This window comes from Phacochoerus africanus, chromosome 14 (assembly GCF_016906955.1).
Source record: "Phacochoerus africanus isolate WHEZ1 chromosome 14, ROS_Pafr_v1, whole genome shotgun sequence".
In the NCBI taxonomy this organism is placed as follows: domain Eukaryota; kingdom Metazoa; phylum Chordata; class Mammalia; order Artiodactyla; family Suidae; genus Phacochoerus; species Phacochoerus africanus.
Window position 1 is genome coordinate 12,584,925 of NC_062557.1, and position 24,796 is coordinate 12,609,720.

Consider the following 24,796-nt stretch of genomic DNA (forward strand, 5'->3'; position numbering starts at 1 on the left):
ATGCATCAAACCACAAAACAGTAATTTTTAAAAAGACTATTCTATTTTTAAAAAAATATGCCACTTTGTTTTTTTGAAATTTGTAAATGGAATTCAGAACCTGAAAGGTATTATAAATTAGATTATTCAGACTACAATCATGAAAAGACATATCTGGAAAGCTTAGGACTTACCTGAGGAAACTGTGAATTAATAGCCCCAATAAATAGCCAAAAATAAATACAAATTATTAGCATTTTGGTATATACAAGATTTTCAAAAATGTAACTTATAGACAAAATTTTTTTAAAATATGTGCTCTAAAAACAACTTAGGATAGCTTATACAGAAAATCATTTTCATTTTGATCAAGAATGCATTTAGCCCAAGTTTCCATTGCTTACTAGCAATCCCGTGAGAGCAATTCCAATTGTTCCAAGAAAGACAGAAAATCTGAGAAATAAAATCGTATGCCACAGCATTTGAAGAAGTCATATGGTCCCTCAATCTTAATACTTCAATTAGAAGAAAGTCAATTAACAACCTTATTATACTCTCCCTGTGGCTTAATTATATGTAATCATTCTAAAATTTCCCTTTTGTTACATGGGATGAACCGCACCCTATATATGGCAGCTACGACATATGCAAAACCACAAGGATTTCCTCTAAATTTGGCCTCCATTTGTGTTGGCTTTCCACAACACCAACAAAATAGTTGGAAGGTGTATAAATGAATGTATTTTACTGTATCGATTATTCAATTCTACCACGCAAACAAACCCTACACTGACTCAGAACCCAAATACCTTCTCAAAGAAGACAATGGTAAGGCTTAACATCATCTTTGAAGGAGAATATAAGTTTGAAAATATTCTTAACAGATTGTGTGATTAATAATCAAAAGATCAGCATACATTTTTATAAAGGCTCTAATGATTAGGTTGTGGCAAAAATATGAATCATGCTGATTTAACAGGAACCACCTGACTATTCTGGTACCATGGCTACTACAATGACTACCTCTTTAGTTAACAACCCCCCCAAGAACAAATTAAAATAATTTTTCTATAAATGTATATTACTGACAAATACCCTGCCCCGAGTATATTTATATTGCCTTCATCATTATCCAAAAGTAAAAGACAACTCAAGGTCAAATGAAAAATAACCAATCACTCCTATTTCTTTGCCTTACCGCCTCCCGCCCTCCATTCAAGACATTAACATCTTATTTAATCAGCAGTATTTTTACGCTTAGATAATTATAAAGTTGTTCAAACACATGTGGTAACAAATAGAAGGTTTATTTCGTTGTTTAAAAATGACATTATTTGGGGAGGAAGGATGACTAGGAAGTGTCTATAAGGTATAGATAATATGGCTAGAGTTTAATGGGAAAGAGGTATTTAGACCTAGTATATTATATGGCTTTATTAGAAAGGAAAATTATCTTTTTATTATTATCAATTGCTCTTCAATTTTTCTTTAATAAAATTTCACAGCAACCTCCTCTAGAGGATACACTAAAGGCCTTTGATTATACCCTAAAGAATGTATTGTACCACAAAGAAACACACCCAATAAGATTTTTTTTCATCTGAAATTTATAAAGATAATTTTCCATGCTGACAGTGCACATTTCATCCATAAGTTTGAAGAGTCAAATGCTACCACAGCTGGGGGTTATTCTGCCAAATGGCTTCCAACAGGGACTACAGAGATGGAGGCTAGGAGGCATGTGTATGTGCATGTAGGAAAAAGCGACCGACCTGATGGGAAATAGCCCTTCTCTGGAGTCATTTTTATCAATTATCATCTGAGTAATCTAATCAAATACAGTCTAGTGAAAAAAAGCAACACTAGGAAGGAAAAGCAAATATTAAAACAGCTGCTTGATCACCTACAGAGATTAAAACAAAAAGCGAGGAGTGAAGCTGATATATTTCCTAGGGATTTGCTAAGGCTGAGGGGAGGGGTGCGGGGCAGATACCTTAAAAAATCCATCATGAAAGGAACTGAGACAAGATTATAAAAAAGGGGCCAAGTTATAGCGCGCCATGGGATTTTTAATCTGGCTACCTGTGGTTTCTGTAGTTAAAACCTTATTCATCCCCAGAAAGGGGTGGGGGTGGGTGGGAGAAAACAAAAAAAAAAAATATCACATCTATATGTCAGTTTTGCAAATGATCAAACAGCGTGCATCAACAAGAATAATAAGAAAACATGAAACGCTGATGACTTTTAAAAAATAGATGCCCGTTTTATCAAATATTATTGATAATTACCTGTGAATCTCGTTTCTTGAACTCTTGGATTTGATTTTCGTGCTCCATATTGGCAGCGCGAAGCTGTTTCTCCAGGTTTCCAATTTCCCGTTCATGGTCTCGGACTAGGCTATCCTTCTCTGCGTTATGCTGCTGTAATAGGTGCGTCTTCTCCTGTTCATGCTCCAGCTTCAGCTCTACTATCTGATTGGACAATGAGGAGGACAGTTCATCAACAGAACATCCTTGTCGTCATGACAACTCATGGACAGCTTAATTTTTCTCTAATTTACCCAAGTTGAAAATTTTATTTTTGCGTCATTATTACCTCACCCTTAAAATACACTCATTTTGGGGGGGGGGTGGATTTTATCCAAACCTCCTAATATTCAAAACAGTTGGGCATATTCAGTAAATCCTTCTGCAATCTGTTGACACAAATGCCTGAACATTGAAAAAAATTATGTTGAATGCTAGGTATTTCCTGCCCAAGAATTCGGGTATTACTGATCAGCAATGGTTATAAATGGTTAATAATCAGTACGCCTCGCTTTTTGCTTAAATATATACACGTAAAAAGCAGCAATTAAATCAGTCAGTTTTCTTTATGGTTTTCAAATAAAAGATCGAAGCTAAGTACGCATCTGGATTATTGTATATACAGTTGTCTTTTTTTAAAAATAAAATGATAAATTTCAAAGCTCTATTATCTCGTTGTCAGCTACGGTATACCAACATAAACAGATGTTATGTGTTCCAGAAGGGCACCTGCTGTGCTGCAAGCTTGCGCCATGATTTCATAAAAAGCATTCTATTCTCAGGATCCTTTCCCAGTCCACTCCACACTGGAGACTGTGACCTTGGCCAGTCTTAGCCTCTCCCTGCTAGACTGAATGGCAGCCCGAGACCAAGGGCCTGGTTGCCGCAGCTTTGATACTAATCCTCCCAGACCGTGCACAATGGCACCCTACCTGGCCTGCAAACTATAGCCAGCCAGGCTGTCTTTGAAGCAGGTGATGAATAGGGGACTGCAGGAAGCCAGCTTCCCCAGTGAACTCCAGGCCACACAGCTGCTAAGAACAGTCACTTGGATTTTTCTTCAGTTTTGGTGGATTTCAGGGGGAAAAACTGCTGTTATCTAGAATATGTTGTGTTATTTTCAGCGTGAGAATCCATCTTCAAAAAAGCTAACAGTAGGAGCCTGCTCCAAATCGATCCTGTTTCGTGCAATGAATCACCAGACTACCTTATCTTAAAGCTATAGCATGCATTTCTCCAGGCATGCATGCTGCCCTACATTTCACAAGTTCTTTTCTTTTGAAATTTAAAATTCTCATCCTCTAACTGCAAATCAAGAATCAAAACACAGATTAAAATTGCTTTTTTAATGGAGGCTTCAACATGTTTTCTTACTGTGATTTTTCTTAAAGAGTTGGAAAATCAACATTTCTGACAACTCATAAATTTATTATACTATTTAGAAAAAAGAAAAGTATACTGACTTGAATATATATAGTTATCGGAATTAAATAGTATATAAAGTAATACGGAAAATTTATTTTGCATCTGAGAACAAAGAGGCATTCTAGTGAATTTACTTTTGTTTAAAACATAGGGGTCTTTGTTGGCAATATGCAGAGAATTTTATATATACATATATATGTAATACACTCTCCTTACATACTACACCAGGTAGCAAATAATCTCTTTGATTATTTAAACTAAATGTACATGATTTACTCTGGGATTCACACAAATACAATGTTAATCACAACAAAAAAGAGAATTTAAAATTCTATTGATATTACTACATCATTTTCAGACAGCTGAGTATATGAATTATTGCATTCATATATTTTTAGAATATTCTTATTTCTACTCAGTGTTACACTATCAAAAATTGTAATAATACAATTGCAAATTTTAGTAAAACACGTTTAAATATGTAACAGCGGAAAGGAAACAGGAGGAGGTGAAAAGTGCTACTGAGATCTGATTCTCCAAAGGGTTAAAAAACCTGGGAGAATGGGGGTGATTTAAAATAGATAGAAAGAAAAATACAATATCTAAGTTAAAATAACCAAGTGACCTATGATTAAGGTAGAAGAATTATCGTTTTCCCCCAAAGAAAAGCACAAGACCAAGGCTCACTCTGTGATCACTAGTAATGGTGCCGCCTCATTCTGGGCTCCAGGAACAACACCCTTCCGTAAGAATTCTCTGAGTTATTTGAAGAGTTCTGATAGACTGACTGGTGACCCTGCTCATGTTCAAATTTCAGTTTATTCATTAAAAAAAAAAAAACAATAAAGCAAAAAAACAAAAAAACAAACAGGAACAGGGAGTTGCCGTTGTGGCTTAGTGTGTTAGGAACCCAATTAGTATCCATGAGGATGCGGATGCGGGTTCAATCCCTGGCCTCTCTCAGTGGGTTAAGGATCCAGCATTGCCATGAGCTGTGGTGTGGGTTGCCGACGCTGCTTGGATCCTGCATTGCTCTGGCTGTGGCGTAGGCCAGCAGCTGGAGCTCCCATTCGACCTCTATCCTGGGAACTTCCACATGCTACAAGTGCGGCCCTGAAAAGCAGGGGTCGGGGGAGCAAAAAAAAGAGAGACAATGGAATTTGAAACCTAAAGATAAATGTTCAAAAATTAAACTATTAAATTAGTTAGCTATTTTGTCAGGGCCTGTTCTTCAGTGATGCTAGTTAATGAACAAATCTCAGGGTTGCCAGAGCCTTTAAAATGAAATAGCTCAGGCTTGCTGCTCAATTCAGCACAGCGTGGCCAACACAGATGTTGATGAGCACTTTTTAGTCTTTGCCTAGCTTCCCTCACTGTCAGCAATTTTGGGCAGCGGTGATGGATTAATGGTAGATTAATGGTAGATTCCAGGGAAAAAACCCTAATGTTTAGGAAACATCTTGATGTTGCTGTTCATACCCACAAGGGCCATCATCGAGGGGGATCTGTGTTAAAATTCAAGTTCCTTAGCTCCCTCTAGGTAGATAAATGTTGGCAAAGAGTTTTTTCAGATTGTCCAGTCTGGTCCTTCACATGTGGGGGCATCTCAAAGGTAAACATGAAGCAGCACACCTCTTTACCTTGAGCTACTAGATACTTTCAGTTGATCAACAATAATGTGTAATGGAGTTCATGGAGACCAGGCAGGTGGCACATCATGGAAAGCGTGGAGGATGAAAAAGGAGACAGCATCCGCAAGGACGAATGTTGAGTGGTTACGAGGTCTCTAAGTCAAGGTGGTCCAGAACCCATAATATATGCTACAGGGGAAAGAGGGTACACCATCACCAAGGAATTTTTAATTAAGGCCAGGTAAAGAGCTCCCTGTAATACAGGGGGGAAGGCTTTAAGTTCCCTAACCTGAAAGTACTGAGTGGTCCACCACGTAACTACACTTTAACGACCACTCTATGGGTATTAAAGCAAAGGGGCATGTCTTCCAGGGGCAAGGGAAGTGATGAAGCCTCACAGGCACGTATTTGCTAGGCCTTTGTGATGCTGAACTTGACATCTTCGTGGCAGGGGTTTGGGTGAGAAAATGGTTTATTGCCTAGAAACTACTAGGTTAACTCACATGAGACTGTCCTTTTCACTGGTCAAACAGGAGATGAAGGAGAGCCCTGCTCCACCCACTGTGCTACCCCCCAACACACTCTGGCTATGAAGCTCTGAAGTCCCTGAAAGCACAGCCCTCCATCCCAGAGTGAATCCTTCTGCAGTGTCATGACGGTGTCTTCCCTCCAACTGAGACTCTGCACAAGTGCCCAAGGTCAGGAGCACCTTCCAGGCCCCGAGAGAGAACACGATGGGAGTGCTAGATAATCAGGTCTCTAGGGGTCTTAGAATACATCTTTTAAGTTCTGATAATTGCTAGACAGCAAAATTAGTGCAAGCAAATATGGCCCGAACACCTTTGAGTAATCTTATTTTAAAAAGACAACAGGGATGGAATAAGTCCTTACTTCTCGGTATGCAATACACAGAAAATCAATACATTCCAATAATACAATTCCAAAAACCAGAAGAATAAATTATAGATGTAACAGAATGTACCCAACACATTAAAAAGGAGAAACCATGATATAAAATTCTAATGGAAATAACCTCAAATGTAACCAGATGGCAAAATCTATATTCTGCAAACCTTGGTATAAGAATGAGTTAGAGCTGCCAGAAATAGGAAACGAGCCCCCTCACCCCAATCCTCTGGCTGGAAAAGGAAGAAGGGGAGGGGTCTCCAGGTGGGAGCCCTAGCAGTAGAGCTGTCCTACAATTCGATGATAACTGCTCTCACTTCAAGGAACAGTAACGCAAAAGTCAAAGAATTTGGAGAGATTTAGAGGCTACCTAGTTCATCTCAGTCCAGGAATCTTCCCAATACACCCTGACTGTCAGTCATTCAGCTGCTGCTGGAGTGGTTTTAGCAGTAAGGAAATAACAGTGTCCCATCCTTGGAAACTCTTCCTCATACTGAACACCTGGCACTGGAACTTTTGGGTAAAGGTAGCAAGGAAAGCTGAAAAATTTAAAAGAACAAAACAAATGTTAAAAAGAAAACAAGAGGAGTTCCTGTTGTGGCTCAGCAGGTTAAGAACCCAACTACTATCCATGAGGATGAGGATTTGCTGGCCTTGCTCCATGGGTTAAAGATCAGGCGACGCCAAGAGCTGTGGTGTAGGTCACAGATGCAGCTCAGATCTGGTGTGGCTATGGCTGTGACATAGGCCGGAAGTTGCAGCTCCAATTCGACCCCTAGTCTTGGGGCTTCCACATGCCACAGGTGTGGCCCTAAAAAGAAAAAACAAAAAACAAGAAACAAAAAAACCCACAAGAGAACATTGGATGACAGTAACCAAACAAGGAGAGAGGAATAACATCTCCATCATGAATTTCAAAAGGCGGTAGTCAAGGAAAGAAAGAAGATGCTGATACGGTTTGGCAAGACATATTATTCAGTCCTGCACCCCTGCAAGAAGAACTGCTGAGTGGAAATAATACTGAGACGTAGTCTCTAAAACCTTTGTTTTAGAGAGAAGTAGACTAATGACCAATCGCTTCCTTTACCCTGTTCTACCTGGGTGAGACATAGAAATGGCTGCTAGAAAGAAACGCATAACACTGTGAAACTAAAAAATCGGGGCTGATTCTTTCTGATAGAAGCATAGGCTTCAAAGCTCCCATTAAAAAAGAATAAAACTTCCAACACAGAGAGCAAACCGTGGTACAGGACATTAATAAAATGTTAAGAGACCAAGCAGGTATCAGTTCCTCTAACAAAAAGTTGCTCAGAGCTCCCTGTTAAGCTCTCCTCCTCCATCTTTATAATAATCTCAAGCTATAAAAAGTAAATGCAAGAGAATACCCATGCCCTCAAAGTGAAACTTGGAGGAAGATAGACAGGCTAAAAATAAAGGCAGAAAAGGAGTCAAAGAGAATTCATGCATATTATACCAGAACAAATAGCAGATTTGGGTGGAGCCACCCAATTTAAGCCCAAACAAGACGAAGGAAGGAAGTGTCATATACAAATATGACATCAGATTAAAAAAGAACTCAGCAAAAAAGGAAGAATGGGGTTAGAAGGAAGAAAGAGAGGAAGGAAGCCCCACAATTCTGGAGAGGAGAAAAATGCATCTTAAAAATCAGAAACAGGAGTTCCTCGTGTGGTGCAATGGGATTGGCAGCATCTTGGGAGCACTGGGATGCAGGTTCAATTCCTGGCCCAGCACAGTGGGTTAAGGATCCATCATTGCAGCAGATGTGGCTTAGGTCTCAACTGTAGCTTGGATCTGATCCCTGGCCTGGGAACTCCATGTGCTGTGTGGTGGGGGGGGGGGGAGAATGAAAAAAAAAAGTAATAAGAGAACTTAACAAGAACATGAGTACAATTGATAGAACTTAAGGACAAGACAAAACAACAGAATTAATTAAGGACCAAATAACTCCATCACAGAATTAATCCTAAATTAGAAATAAGTTGAAAAACATAGCTAAAAATGGAGTCACTGATATAGTCAAAAGACTTGGGATAGTCAAAAGAAAGGCCCATGGAAGTGATAAAGAAAATATAACATAGAAAGAAAGCTAAAAAAGAAAATTCATGCATTGACAGATATGTTATCAGAAAATTTTCCTGAAATGAATTCAGAGCTGAATGCATATGTCAAAAAATCACAATGTATACCAAGAAAAACTGACTTGGAGTTGAGGAAAAGAATAGCTCGAGAATATTATAACTAAACTCAAACACAGAAATACTCAAGGACTATAAACCCTAATCCACCCTTGAGGAAAAAAAAAATTTATGAGGATGAAATTTAGGCAATCAAGAGGTGACTAAAGAAGCTGTGTTAAGAGCAGCCCTTAGTGCCAAAAAGCAGTGGAAAGATGTGTTCAAAGCTTCAGGGAAAAAAAGGTTGACCAGGGAATTTTACATCCAGCCAAACTATCCTTCAAAAATGAGGGAACATATAGTGATTCTCAAGCAAGCAGAAACACAGCAAATACAACAACTAAATGCCCTTCTTGGGAAAAATGACTTTTAATAACTGCAATCTCAGCAATCAACAGATGAATCAAAACAAACGACACAGATAGGAAAAGTTATGCTAAAAGCTCTTGTGGTGAGCATATAGTTGATTTAAAATTTTAAAACTATATAACTGTGAGGATTATGGTTATGGAACAGAGTATAAATGCTACAAACTTCAACAACATATTAACAATACTATAACGGACATAAGAGTGGTAGAGGTGGGTGAAAGGAAGTGTAAGCAAGTTAGTTTTTCTTTTCATAATAAAAGAGTAAAAAATGAATTATGAAATTTAAGTGACTCTAATCTCAATGCATTTTTAATCTATTTCTTAATGTTCTAAGACATCATCTTTTATATGGTAAAGAAACATTTTTCTAAACTTCAGACATTCCTTTGGTTTCTCGTTTCTTTACTTCAGCTAATTTCACAGAAAATTATTTTAGTAAAAGTGGACAATATAAAATGTTCCCATTTCTATAAAACTGCTCTTATCTATATGCCTACTTGTCTTTCTACTAGCTCTGCTATAAGTCTCTGGAAAGATAACCATCTAAGACTAACAATAGTCACTTCTGGAAGATAAAATTTTGCTAGAATTTCTGCTTTCTTCATTGTATGCATTTACCATGTCAAATGGCTATAGCTCCCTTTGGGGGCAATATTAGCTTGCAGCATTGCAAGAGCCTTTATCAAGAGACGTGGTCTCCCTTCAACAAACACACATGGGTTCTGGGTCTAACCATGATTTCCCATTGGAGAATTGTCGAAAGTTCACTTCCCAACTCTTGACTTGTTTTTCTTGATGTTGTACAAATATTACTCCCACTGGTCTCTTTCTTATCCCTCAGGGCACCACAGACTCCTGCAGGGCAAGTCACCCTGACTGCCACTCTAGCCTTGCTACCCACCGCCACAGTCTCTCCTACCTTCCATCTGACAAGTCAGTGCCCTACCTGGTGCCTGCCATTGTGGAACCCTGCCATCCTCTTGAAAGCCGGCAGCCCAGTCCCACAGCAACACCTCCTACTGTGGCCCTGGCATATGGAGAATGCCACCACAGAGCTGGTGAGTGGTATCAGGGCCCCCATCAGCAGTCCATTCTTCAGCACCAGAGTGCAGGCAGGATCTCCTAGACCCTCCCATGGTGCAGGTTATCTGGCCTAAAGTAATAATTCACTCCCATACACTCATTCTCCTGAGATTTTTGACCTCATCATCAATACTACGCCAAGGCCGTTCTGCCATCCCCACTGCCGACCAGTGTAGCTGGACCAGTAGAGAAGACCACTACCTAATAAAATCACAAGCTATTGTAAATACGCTACAGATTTAAAAAGAGAAATGAACGTCAGCTCAAAGTTGTGAACAATTATATATATTAGACCAAAAGGCACTTCGATTTAAAGTGCCAGCCATTGAGAGTAAAAGATTTTTCCATAGGCCTTGACAGGTAACACTTCCACATCCTACTTCAGGGCTCCCTGTGAAAAATTTTTGCTTTTTGGCTGTGAAATATAGTATGACTTTTATGTAGTTGATGAGACTCATGGCATTGAGATCCACTCTGAAAGACAAGTGCATCACCACCTGTGTCTCCCTGTTTTATGAAATACAGACTGAACATCATCAGGCTATTTCTCTGAGCAGTTTCCCATTTGCATTCGTATTTGGGAATTTGAAATGTCAAAAAAGTTACCAAATTCTCTAAAGCTCCAAAATTCTAATTCCAGTGAGACAGAGTCTATTGTAAAATTAGCACCATTTCCCTAGACAGATTCCTTACTAAAAAAAGTTGGAATCTTTTTTTAATTGCAGTTATATGATACAAAATGTGCTCTTGGACATTCTATTTCATGAGCAATCAAGCTTTGGAATCAGAGGAAAAACACATCTTAGCACAGAAAATACTACAGTATGGTCTGACTTTCTGAACAACATGTGAATAGACAGAGGCACCAAGAGACATAGTAAAAATAGGCAGTGTGTGAAGAAGAGAAAAAGAATCTGTCATCTGTGGATGGCCCTGTGGCTCCAGGATGAGGTATGTGCTACAACAAAATGAGCCATCCATGAAATCTGTCAATCAACGAACGGTTCAGTTTAGTCACGCAGATTCTCTTTATTCCAAAATTTAATACTACTGTGCTAAGTGCTATGAGAGATGGAACAAGGCTCTCCCAGCGAATATACTGCTTCTTCCATCCTCTTCCTCCATAGTCAGCCTTCAAGAGCCAGGGACCAGTGCCTGCCGAAGCCCTGCAGTTCAGGATACGCTGGGGGCTGAAGGCCAGGAGCATGACCGAGATTATGAAGGTTGGCCCATCAGTGCTGCCCGTGCTGGGAGCAAGCTCTGTTCCTGGCAGTTTTCTTTCCCAGTTAACACTTCAAATACTCACCTGGCTCCTGGAGGGAATGAGGGACAATAACTACCTGGAGCTTTTAAAACTTTCTGAAAAGTTAGCTACTATTTTCTGGCTTTATCTGCCAGATTTCAATTAAGAAGGATTCAGATAGTCGCATGCTTCAAGGTTTTTCTTTATGGTTTAATAATGGTTTAATTCAAGCCACTCAAATTGAGAAAATTCATTAACTAAGAATGTACCCTCTTAGGCAGAGTTCAACATTTTTGAAAAAAAAATATCTTAACTCTACATTTTATTTTACCTTATGTCTGTTTCGCTAAGGCACATTTAGTTCCTCAGTCTAGTATTCCACCACTGTTGAATGAATAGGAAAAATAAGTACCATCAGAGTTTCCCATTAGCATGCAATTTAGAAGGACAAACTAATTAATCAGGTAATTAACTCCTCCAACATACGGACAAAGGCTTTATTTTCTTTATACTTTCCTCACATTGCCTACAATGCATCATATTTATCCATCGCTGTGAGTTGGAACAAGTGGCATTCAGGAGCAATCAAAAACTAAAAGTATATCCATGCGTTCTGCGTCCACAGATTCAACCAACTGAGGACTGAAAATATTCAAAAAACAATGCCAGGAAATTCCAAGCAGCGAAACTTGAATCTGCAGTGCTCCAGCAACTACTTACACAGCTCTTGCATTGCATTAGGTGTTATAAGTAATCTAGAGATGATTTAAAGTATATGGGAGGATGTGAGTAGATTATATGCAAATACTATGCCATTTTATTTTATTTTATTTTTCCCAAGTCAACAGAGCTTTCACTGTATCTTAAAACATCACAAAGGCGTCTGAGGAATCACCTGGCATCTTGCTGTTTCTGTAGCCAAACAACTCAGGTCTTACTCATCAGCCTGCTGAACTATTCCTTTTTTCAGAAACATAGATACCATCCCCAAATTTTCTGATATCTTGTTCTTAACTGTTGTGACTTGCTAAACCAAAGCAGCTGAATTTGATACAAGTTCAGTGTCATTTCCTTCAAGAATCAACTATCTGGGCTTGAGATACTGAACAAGCAATGCCTGCCCTCATCTGAACCCTGCAGATGTATTTTTCACCCAAAAAAATTTGGATTTCAACAAGAGAACAATTCTCCTGAATAACGACATTGATGGGGAAGTGGGCATACTTCATCCTCTAACAGAAGCCCAGTAACACCCTTGATCATGTTCTGTACAAGACTACAGACAGTGCACACAGTAGCCAGCTCCTTTCTATTTTCCTGCCGTCTGTCAACCCGGAGCCTCTTCTTTTTTCTTTCCAAGGAGACTGATGTGGCTGAAGTCCCTCCTCAGAGTGCCTCTGGGCCCCTTCGCAATAACCATGCATCACTGTGCATCCTTGCAGAGTGAGGTCAACCTTTTCTGGAATGTCGACAGTCTGATTGTGGAGAATGCACTTCATTCTCGCAGTAGATGTGGCAAGAACTATGCCACTTTATATGAGGGGCTTGAGCATCCTTGGATTTTGGTATCCGAGAAGGGTCCTGGAACAGATCTCCCATGGATATGGAGGGATGACTATAGCCACAAGAAAACTACTTCATCTTCCTTACCACCAAGTTGACTGGTCACCCTGCATAGTCTCTGCCTTTCCTCTGACCTGAATGCATGGCTGGCCTTGCTGGAAGGCGAGTCCTTCCAGTGGACTGGATCCTGTCCACTCTTGTCAAATGCAGCATGTTGTTCTCACAATTATCCCATCCGTCTCCACATCATCAGCATTTTCTTCTCCATTGGATCATACTCATCAACTAATATGTTTTACAGTATCTCACTTTTTAAAAACTTGCCCCTGACCATAAGTAACTCTCTGGCTATCACCCCATTTCTCTGCTCCCTTTCTGTAAAAATTCCTCAAAGAGTTGCTTTCATCCCATTCTCTCCCCACCCATATTATTCTGGCTTTTGTTCCCACATTCTACTGAAACTGGTCCTGTCAAGGTGGCTAAAGACCTTGCCAAATCCAATGGTCAGTTCTCAGTCTCCATCTAACTTCTCCTTCTAGTAACACCTAAAACAACTGGTTACTTACCTTCTCCTTCCTGAAACACTTGTTGCATGTGGCTTATGGGAAATTATACCTTCTTGGTTCTTCCTTCTACCTCACTGCTCCTTCTCAGTCATTTTTGCTACTTCCTCCATCTCTTCCCCATCTCTAATTATTGATGTGTCCCTGGGCTTGGTCCTGGGACTTCCTTTCTTTTCTCCACCATGGTCTGTCACCACCATTCCCTGGTTGCTCCGCTGGAAAACTGGTGTCATGTTTGAGTCCCCTCATTCCTTCACACTCCATTTTCCTTTATTAACAAGTCCTGCCCACAAAATATATCCTCAGTCTGACCACGTGCCCTCACCCCCACCCATCCCACCCAAGTCCAAGCCATGGTGACCTTTTGCCTGCCTACCACAATCATCTTTTAACCAGCCCCTCTGCTTCCTCTCCTACCTCAACTACCATCAACGCTTCACAAAGCAGCTAGAGAAATCTTTTTAAACACAAACCAGAACTTGCTCAAATGCTCCAATGGTTTCCCATTGGAGAAGAGGAAGAAGAAGGAGGAGAAGGAGACAAAGGAGAAGGAGATGAAGGAGAAGGAGACAAAGGAGAAGGAGACAAAGATGAAGACGAAGAAGAAGAGGTCCTGCTTTATGCACCTTTCATCAAGTGTCAGTGCCCATTCTATGAACCTAGGCTCCCAGAACTTGGCCTGGACTCACGGGCCCAAGCTCTGTTGCTTCATTGTTTGGATCTCTTATTCTGAAAGCCTGAGAGGCCAGGAATCTGGCTTTGCCTGCTGCCTGTAGGGCCAGTCTGTGCCCTGCAGCACAGCTGCATTCCCTGGTTGGGAGGTTATGTTAAAAAATAGTGTGAAAGACCTGGAGCATCACTGGATCAGGGATTGCATTTGTCTTAATCACCACTGAAGAGTCTGGTGACTACAGTGGAGGCTCAAAAGTTATTGTAGACTGAAAAAAGAAAGCCAAGCAGAAAAGACTTATGAGAAGAGTATAAGAGGAGCAAGAAGAGAAAGACAGAGAATAGCAGCAGCCTACGAGAGGAAGAATTTAATCAAGCATATGAAAATCCATTCTGAAGACATTTTAGGTGGGCCCACAAATTTCATAGTCATTAACCTCATCTGGGACCTCAACACGAAAAAGAAGTTTTATGTTTTTCTAGTCAGATCAGTCATGTCATCACCAAAATAATTTCAAATAATTCCCACTTCTGTCAGCTCTCCCTCCCTTCCACGTGATTTGCCTAAGTCTCAGCAAGTGCTCTTCTATCTCACAAAGAAAAACCTCCAGTCAGAAGAACTGCCCGTTTTCCTACAGCAGCTGTACAAATTCTGTGCCCCCGTCCCCCTGCTCTGCTGAGGCCTAGCCCACCCCTCCCTTCAAGGCCAGTCCCTCCCCCTCCCTCTGTCTCCGCCCTCTCCTGCTTTCTTCTGCATCCCTTCCCCATGCAGACTCAATAGTCTAAAAGAGGCCTATGTTTTCAGGCTAGATTACCTAAAAAATCTAGAAAATGAAAATATTTACAAAGAAAAAAAACTGGGAATTGCATGCCATCTGCTTTTTAAATATCTCAACTGATCTTAAAATTTCCCAGTTGTTTATCTTGTATGATTTCTGCCCTGTCTTTGCTACCAAAATATTGTAAGTTTCAAATAATGGTAATATATAAAGGTCTGACCTTTCAGTGTGTTTTTTTTGTTTGTTTGTTTTTGTTTTTTGTAATTGTCAACAATAAGTGTTTATTCTTTCTGGAGAATCTGACCACTTGTTTATCTGTCGAACTGCATTTTCCTTTGTAGTCAAAAGAGAAGATATAAAATATAAGATTAAAGAACGATATGATGGGATTGCCAAAAAAACCTCCATAGTTCAGGAAATCCTAGCATGCCTGCTTTGTTGTTTGTTTCCAACTTGAATGAGGTTTGTGAAAAGACAATCAGAATTGTCTTTTTGTTCCAATGGGTTATACAGGAAAGAAACAGGAAATCTTGATGAAAGCTTGGGCTTTACAGGATATTTGTGTGAGTGTTTATCCCATGTGTTTGATGTTTTTCTCTCCACATCTGCACACTTCATGCCTGCATTTTGGCTAAAACATTTTAAAATACCACTTTGCTTTTTCCACTTCGTTACAGTTCCTGGCATGATGCTTCCTATATGGGAGGGGCTCAAAAATTACAACTGAATAAGGAAATTGAGGCCCAGAAGGCACAAGTCATTCATTTCCTCTGGATGTGAATCCCCTCATTATAAAATGTGAGGATTTGACCAGATAAGAACTTCTAAAACTTTTCCTCCAAAGTACCCAGAGCAGCAGTGAAAATGAATAGGACACCCCTGGGGGATCTGGGGGCATAGCCTGAAGCAGCCTCTGCAAACTGGAAGCTTCTTTGAAATGTCCTATTTTATCTTAAAAATTCATGAGAACTTCGCATTTTACAAAACAGGAAAAGTCTATGTTTGTTTTAATACGAATGTTACCTCAACAGTACAACTACTTTGCTTTGCCCCAAATAATCAAGGGAATCCAACACTCCAGGAAACATGCAGGCAGCTTCATCCTCACACTGGAGCAAGGGCCTGGGGGACCAGCAGCTAAAGCCCCTTCCAGTGCGAAATGCTATAGCCACATCATTCGAGATTTTTACATTTTTAAGAAAAGACAAAATAACCGAAACACTGTCACACCGGCACTTGAATGGTCCCTGGGAAGGTAGGCAGGTAGGCAGAAACCATGAAATAAGGAAATCCAGCTAGACAGGTATGTAAAGAAATGAGTCCGATGTGGAAGCAGAGCACAGGGGGGCTGAGGGTCTAAACCACACGGTGGCAGAAAGTCACAGACGCTGGCTCTGGAAGGGCCGCTAGTGTACAGTAGGAGAGGCCCCCACCCCACCGCAACACACAGCAGCCGCCCACGACACTCGGGACAGCCACCTCCCCACACTCAGGCTGTCACAAGACAACCCCCTGACATGCGAATACTTCTTTAGGCAAGAACTACTTTGAAATGATTCAAATTATCCCTTACAGAACTACCTCCCCAGAGCTTCAATATCTGCCCCTGGCACTCCAGGGTGGGTCCATTACCGGGAGGGTAAGAGCAGGGCCCACGTTCACACCCTGATCCCACCACCTACCAACTGTGTGGGACCTTCAGCCACTTATCTAACGGGATGTGCTCCAGTTTCTACAACTGGAAGTGGGTATAGTAAATAACAGCACCTGCCTCACAAGGTCACTGTGAAGGTGGAAAGTGGGTGAAGTCACGCGAAGCAGTACCTGGCCCAGAGTCTGTCCTCCTGACTGTTGGCGGTTACGATGATTACACGAGCCGATCGTAAAATGTCCTCTTTTACAGATTTGAATTTAAAAATAAACTTAGGCAATTCTCTTCAGTCTTGTCTTCTCTTGGCAAAATATCCTTATTCCCTGATGTATCCCCTCTGACATGGTTCCAAACATTCCTATATTCTGGAAACTCTCTTTTGAACATGTTTGACTTTGCCAGTGTCCTACTTAAAATGTGGTGGCCAGAACTGACTCATCGCTCACACGATCTGCTATAAGAACAGCACATCGGAGACTGCGTCCACTAGGCCCCTGTCCCAGGGGTTCCTGTCTTCTCTGTCGCCCCCACCCCTGGCAATTTACCCCTCCCCTGCCACATACTTTCTACAGAGGACTTTCTAAACTGAAGCATGGATTTTTATATTCAACCCCCAATACGCTTAATCTTCTTAATTTCAGCTGTTTAAAGTTTCAGGAAACAGATTTTCGCATCCCACACGTTAACTACTCCTCTGAAGTCTGAGGAAGCAGGAAACGTTACTCCTGAGTCATCAGCCAGGGTGACACACTCAGAAATCTCCCTTTGGGTTGCCACCCGTCCTTCAGAGACGGCCCTTTGAACCATCACCTAACCACGTACATCTACGCAGAGCTAAACCGTATTTCCCACGCTGCCTTCATGAAGGACCTGTCAGAGGGCTCGATGAGGTCCAGATTTAGCATATCTATTTCCCTTTCCTCATCTGCCAGACCGGCCATCCAGTTCAAAGAAGGAAATGAGCTTAGTTTAACCGGCTTCACGTTCCGTGAGGCCGTGCTGACTTGCAGAGACCACTACCACAGGCCTATCTTTTCTCATGATAAACTTTCACAGTAACAACCCTGACAGTTTGGAGTGGTCAAGGGGAATACTGTCCCAGTTAATAGAATTTTCTGCACATCAATAAATATTCTCCTAAAACTTACTAGCTCTTATTCCCGCCTTTATCTTTCCATTATAAGTTACTGCCTGGGACTTTTGCTCTCAACATGGCTTCTAATGAACAGGCCTACAGACACAGGAAGAATAAAAATGGGTGAAATCTGTGCTGATCTCAAGAGATCTTTGTGTGGTCTTTAAAAAATTCCTGTTACACATTTGTATAACATATATATAATTTCTCTCTTTTTTGTGAAAATGAAATACAGAAAAATTGATGAATAGGGCATGGTTTCTATGAAAAGTATCAATTCCTTAAAAAATTAATCAATTTTCCTTATTATTTTTGACCAAGACTATATAAGACAAAAATTTGGTACATTTTAAAACCTATCATTGTGAGAAAAGCCTTTGAAGCTTAACATTCGAGTTTAGACAAATTTATTTTTATACCAAAATAGTGTAAAATACCAAAATTAAAAAGACACTATTACAATGTGGAAAGTAGAGCATGTAGAAAAGGACTCAACCATGATTTTAGCATCTAAAAAATAATTGAAATTATCATTTGAATATTTCTGTCTGATTTTCAAGGTTAAGGATAATTGAGCCAGAGGGTGTAAACATTTTTTATGACTCTTGGTAGATGCTACCAAAATCCTTTTGCCTACATCAATTTATAATGCCACTAGCAATATATGGAAATACCAATTTTATTAAACTTTTGCCAACTTTAGATGGAATATCACTATTAGTTATAATTTGCATTTTTATTAACCAAGGCTAAAAATGTCTCTACATGGTTGTTGAGTCAGTTTCTTTCTTATATGTTTCATTCCTTTGCCAGGTCATTTACTGGGGCATGATTTTCTAATAATTTGTGTTATTTAATTTATTTCTATGTTAATTATATTTATTTGTCATAAATGTATTAATTTAACAAAGGGAATCCCTCTTTGTCTACCATATTTGCTACAAATATTATTTCATTGTTTCCTTTAACTTAAAATAATTTTCATTTAGTCAAATGTTAATTTCCCTCAGTGATTTTTACTTATTTGCATCCAACTTTAAAAAGCCAGAGTTGTGCCAAAACACTCACAAAAATAAATGCAAATGAAGCACTGAAGTTTCTTGGCTACACTTGGTTATAAATTTGTCATCCACATGGTTATCATCAAAATGAAAACAGGATTTTTAAAACTCTCAGAGAACTTTCCAACCCCTTATACACACTCCCCCATAACACAATAGCTTCTGATGAGTATTGGTGTCCCAGAAAGAGTTTTAAACTTGTTGGTTTTCCTCTCTCTCCTGTTCCTTCATTAGCTTACACGGAGGAGCTGACATTTTTCTTGTTTTTATTAGTGCTTCTAATATTGCTTTTAATCCAAAAATTGCCTCCATTATACACTATAGCTTATTAACAAGCAACATTTCTTGCCCTCACTGAATCTTCTCATTTATATTTGATGAATTATTGCCGCACTTTCCCTCTTACCCCCCCTCCCTACTTGCGGGCTCCCCTTCCTATACACGTTTCTATGCCTGGTTTCTAAAGCTAGTTTCCCAAGAAATTTTCATTCCAGTACTAAAGTTCTAGAAAACGTCTTTCGTGGCTCTTTAAAGAAAGTGTATTTCAGTGGAAAGATAGGTTTTTAAATTGGCATATGTTAGGATGGCTTCCAGGGCCACCACCCATGTATCAGAAATTAGATACCTCATTCTTATGCCATTAAAAAAAAAGATTCTGATGAAATCATTCTATTGCATTGGCTTTTGGAGTTAGAAAATCTGAGGTTATCCATACATTGGTACCTTTGAAAATAATCTGCTAGTGCTCTTTCTTCTATCTCTTTTCATCTCTGGGGTAATTTTACACTATTCATAAATAGCTTGAATAGATTTTGCATTTCATTAATTCAAATTGATTATCCAATTAAAATACTAGATACAATACAAATGTTCTATGTTCTAGTCTTAACAGTCATAACTTTCATGTTTTATTGTGCAAGTAATGCATGACACATGCTTTTGTGAAATTTTAAGTTAAAAAGTTTAAAGCATACAGTAAAGTTTATCATACTCTAACCTATAATCTCATGCCCATTCTATAGACATGTGTAATCTTCTAGGATTTTAAAGCTAATCTTACATATCTAGCTTATGATACTGACACATCATTTTAATTTTACATAAAGAGAATCATAACATGAAAATTGCTCTGTGGGAGTTCTCTTGGTGGGGTAGCAGGTTAAGGATCTGGCATTGTCACTGCTGTGACGTGGGTTTGATCCCTGGCCCAGGAATTTCTGTATGCTAGCTGGCACGGCCAAAAAAAAAAAAAAATCTCTCTGTGATGTGCTTTATTCCCCCCTTAACATTATATCTTAGAAATCTGTGTATGTTGGCTCCTACATATTTACATCATTCTTTTAAAAAAATTTTTATTATAGTTGATTTACATTATTCTGTCAATTTCTGTTGTACTGCAAAGTGCCTCAGTTATACATATACATATATACACACATTCCTTTTCATATTATCTTCTATCATGTTCTATCACAAGTGATTGGATATAGTTCCTTGTACTATACAGCAGGACCTCACTGCTTATCCATTCTAAATGTAATAGTTTGCATCTACTAAGTACATAGTATTCCATGGTATAGATTTAAAATAATTTATTTAATCATTGGTTTTATTTATAACTTTTTTCACTATTCCAAATAATCCTCCATGAACGTATATCTCCTTGCACGTGTGAAAATATTTCTACAGGAATGGTAGATAAAGTACACATTTATAAGGGATTAAAAATAAAATAATGAAAAAAATTATTCAGGTTTTCAGATAAAAAGGCTCAAATACTGCCTAGGAAAAAACTGTGAGTGACTAAGCTAATCAATGTTTTTCTAGATGTTAAGGAAGCAAGGCAAGCAAATTAGATAAACAAGTAAAAACATTAAATATTCTGAGAATCAGCAGGAACACATTTTTTACAGATGAAAATAAAAGCTTTTTCTTCTTAATAAAGAAGAGGCAGAGTTCGGAGAACACAACCTAAACTCCGGATGCTGCCTGCATGTCCTGGTCCCAGCATAACCCCCCCTCAGCTCCTATGGATGGAACCTTCCTCTCACTCCTACAAACCAGCCTGAGTGTAGTTTTTGTTCCTAAGCACTTTCAGCTCGCTTCCACATCAGGATCTTTGAACTTGCTATTCCTCCAGCCTGGAACGCTTTTCCTCCGGAGACTTCATGGCTGGCCCCTCCCACCCCCATTTCCAGGATTCTCAGGCCAAGGTCCCTGCCCACCTGCCACGCTGGTCATCCCCTCCCACCCTCCACCCAGGAAGGCCTATGGACACACCCTCTTTTCTTGTTCACAACTTACTCTTCGAAATTCTGTCATTTTTTATTTATGGGTTGGCTGCCCACCAAAATCCAAGCTCCATGAGGAAAGGAAGCTTGTTGGCCCTGCTTACTGCTCTGCCCAGGAATGGTGACAGTATCTGGCCCAGGGTAGGTACCCCAAACTATTTCTTAAATAAATAACTTAAACTCGCACTCTGAAGGGCAGAGAAAGACTCAAGAATCACGATTAAACATTGTTTAACACACTGTCAGAATACACTTCAGTGAAGAGTTAAAATTCTCTGTTCCTAGATTCTGCTGAGACAAATATGATTTAAAATATTTCAACTATGTTGGTAATACGGTTCTTATAAATATCATCATTGTGCAGATAACAACATATATTGTGTGATAGAGGAGTTCCCGTCATGGCGCAGCGGTCAACGAATCCGACTCGGAACCATGAGGTTGCGGGTTCGATCCCTGCCCTTGCTCAGTGGGTTAAGGATCTGGCGTTGCCGTGAGCTGTGGTGTAGGTTGCAGACGCAGCTCGGATCCCGTGTTGCTGTGGCTCTGGCGTAGGCTGGTGGCTATAGCTCCAATTGGACCCCTAGCCTGGGAACCTCCATATGCTGTGGGAGTGGCCCAAGAAATGGCAAAAGACAAAAAAAAAAAGATATATAGATATATATATATATAGTGTGATAGAAAGCGATATTTAGAAGAGAGACTGTATGTACACTGAGAATCAAACGGCATCATCAGAATGAGGAACCAACCTGCTGCTCATATCGCTGTTTGACATCTTCCAGCTGCCACAGAAATTCCTTCGATTGTTTCTCACGAAGAGACTTGGATCTAGTTAGATCTGCTTCCACTTTTTCCATCTACAAAATTTCAAAACCAAGTATTAACTTTTTAAATAACAAATTATATTCCGTATTTTCTCATTTATCCATTCATTAAAATGACAGATTTCAACACTTCACCAATCAAAATGCTGACTTTAAAGACGGTAAAATGATGAAAGATATGTCAATTTATTTTGATAGGTTTTAATAGTTTTAAGTCAGAGAAATTATAGTTGGTATGTAATTGACTAAATTCCAATGTAACAGTAACATCATGATGGAAATAAAATTTGAACCTCCAAATACTTATTCAACAAGGTTTTATTAAGGCCTTGCTGTGTGCGCAATGGGAGAAAATAGTTGCAATCCATACATCTGAAAAGGGACTTGCACCTAGAACATGTGAAGAACTTTTCCGACTCAGTAATAAAAGGCAATCAAGCCCAATTTTATGTTGGGCAAAGGAACTGGAAAGACATGTCTCTGAAGAAGATACACAAATGGCCAATAAGCACATGAAAAGATGCCCAACATCACTTTCATGCGGCGATTTCAAATTAAAACAGCGAAATACCACGTCACACCCACTAGGATGGCTACAAGCAAAAAGACAGAAGAGAACAGGCATTGGTGAAGAGGTGCAGAAGTCGGAACCCGCATGTACTGCTGGTGGGAATGTAAAATGACGTCGCCACTTTTAAGTTCCCCAGAAGATGGAACACAGAGATTAATCATATGAACCCACATGAATTCCATCCCTAGGTAAGAAATGAAAACATACAGCCATACTAAAAACTTCTATACACACATTCCTAGCAGCATTACTCATAATTACCAGAAAGAGGACACATCCAAAGTGTCCATCAATTGATGAACAGATAAACAAAATGTGGCATATTCATACAATAAAATATTATTCGGCCATAAAAAAGAATGAAGCACTAATACATGTTACAATATGGATAAACCTGGCGACAGTATTTTAAATGAGAGAAGGCAGTCAGAAAAGACCATGTATTGTATTATTCCATTGATATTAAATTTTCAGAATAGTGAAACCTGTAGAAACAGAAAGTAGATTAGTGACTGCCTGGGGTGAACTGGGGGTGGGAGGTTACTAAAGGGGATGGGGTTTCTTTGGGGGTGATGGAAATCTTCTAGAATTGATTGTGATGATGGCTGCACAACTCTGTGAATAAATATTGTTTAAAAACCCATTGAATTGTACACTTACAATGACTGACTTGTTGGTATGTGAATTATACCTCAATAAAGCTGTTACTAATAAAAAAAAGTCAAAATCAAATCTATGAAGCTTTCCATGATCCAATCCCAGTACCTCTCTCAGCTCATCTCTACTGCTCTGTACTCCACCATCACCACCACGCCGGCCCACCTGCCTCCTAGGCCTAAAACATGCCAGAAAGGCTCCCATCTTGGGGTCTAGAAACTTCCCCACAGACACTCACATGGCTTCTTTCTCAAAGGCTTAAAGTTCTGCCTAAATGTTGCCTTTGCTCTGAGGCTTCCCTGACCACCCTATTTTAAGGGGCAGCCAACACCCCCAGTGCCCTCTTCCTTGCTTTACTGTTTCTTTTTTTTTTTTTTTAAACCACAGGACATATCATCAAGAGTACTATGTTATTTGCCTACTCATTAGGGCTGTTTCTAAGTCCGTCTCCCCCAGTGGAGTGTGACCCCACATTCGCTCAGGAATCCCAACCATTTTTTTTTTAGGACACTGCCTGGCACATAGAGGGACTCCATAAACAAGGATTAATTGAAAAAAATGAAACCACCCCCCAAAAAAAAGATACATTGTACCACATGATTTGAAATGTGCTGAATGAACAATTTTCAATATTTAATCAAGCCAAATTCTTTTTTATTCAAGTGCAACTGATTTATAATGTTGTGCCAATTTCTGCTATACAGCAAAGTGACCCAGTTATACATATAGATACATTCCCTTTCTTGTATTATTTTCCATCACGATCTACCCAAGAGACTGGATCTAGTTCCCCGTGCTGTACAGGAGGACCTCACTGCTTATCCATTCTAATTGTAATAGTCTGCATCTGGGAACCCCAGACTCCCAGTCCATCCCACTCCCTCCTCCCTCCCCCTTGGCAACCCAAATTCTTTATAACACATGGAAATGTAACTCCGCATATCCAAATAAATATGTAAAATAAATAAAATAGTATTGACTCTAATGTCTCATTGCTTAGAAAATTAGATGATACATTATTTTCCTTGCTTTTATCAGATGCTCTTTTATGTGGGACAGGAAGGAGATATTCTTACATAGACTCATGAAAAAGCTATTCAGCTTAGTAACATGAAAATGGCACCTTTTATTCAAAGTAGTGCAGGATTTAATTTGTCTTTCTACCCCTAGTTTCATTTTGGAAAATGTTTTTTCTGCCACAATTGTCAGTTTATGTTACAACCATCCTATCACTGGCCACTACCTATTAATCATTATTCTGCTTTATGCTGAGATACTGCTTTTCAGCTTGTACACATGACCTCTCTCGGGTTACCTTTTGGTAGGTGCTAAGATGAGATAAAACATGGAGTAGTAGGGAAATAAACTGCGAAAATGCTCCCTTCAGTTTTTCATGTTAAATGTGGATGGGGAAAATCACTCAAAAGCCTTTATTCAGACACAATTAAACTCCACGGTTTGATGAGCAGAGCTGTTCAGTGAGAAGCTGCCGGTTTCCCTGGACAAAAACAAAATGCATTTCCCCAGCCACGACTATTATTTAACAACGACCTTGTAGTGTCTGGTTCTTACCTAAGTCTGGACTACAGAGATCATGAGATGATATTTAGCAGCTATATATTTCTTTGTAAAAACCAAAGACTGCAACCTTCATAATACCAAGTCATCAGCTTCCAGAGGCAGTCATCAGAGCTCTAAGGTGACCAATCCACAGGTCATCAGTCAAGAATAAACGTGCTAAGGAATTATTAAAGGAAGCACAGTCGAGCCCATGCTGTTTTCTTTCATCTTTCACTCCAGATGTGGGTGGAAGCCTTCAATGCTTTTCACATCAGACCTCTACCCGAAGGCCCTTCATTCATTCGTCTTCGGCAAGTACATGCCAATCCCCTT

General features: G+C 39.6%; 1 protein-coding gene and 1 pseudogene across 5 annotated transcripts in view; both read right to left on the bottom strand.

Annotated features, from left to right (window-relative positions):
* CEP112 (centrosomal protein 112) overlaps positions 1-24,796 on the bottom strand; it is a 471,778-nt gene that overhangs the window by 276,054 nt on the left and 170,928 nt on the right. For all 5 annotated transcript variants that reach the window (XR_007131880.1, XM_047758132.1, XM_047758130.1 and 2 more), the window contains exons 19-20: positions 21,601-21,708; positions 2,268-2,450 (exon numbers count right to left, since the gene is read on the bottom strand). Coding sequence is in view for 4 of the 5 variants with exons in the window: in XM_047758132.1 (XP_047614088.1) it covers positions 2,268-2,450; positions 21,601-21,708 (291 nt within the window). In the remaining variant the exon portion in view is untranslated. The remainder of the gene's footprint in view (positions 1-2,267; positions 2,451-21,600; positions 21,709-24,796) is intronic.
* LOC125114711 (60S ribosomal protein L9-like) lies at positions 11,960-13,555 on the bottom strand (annotated as a pseudogene).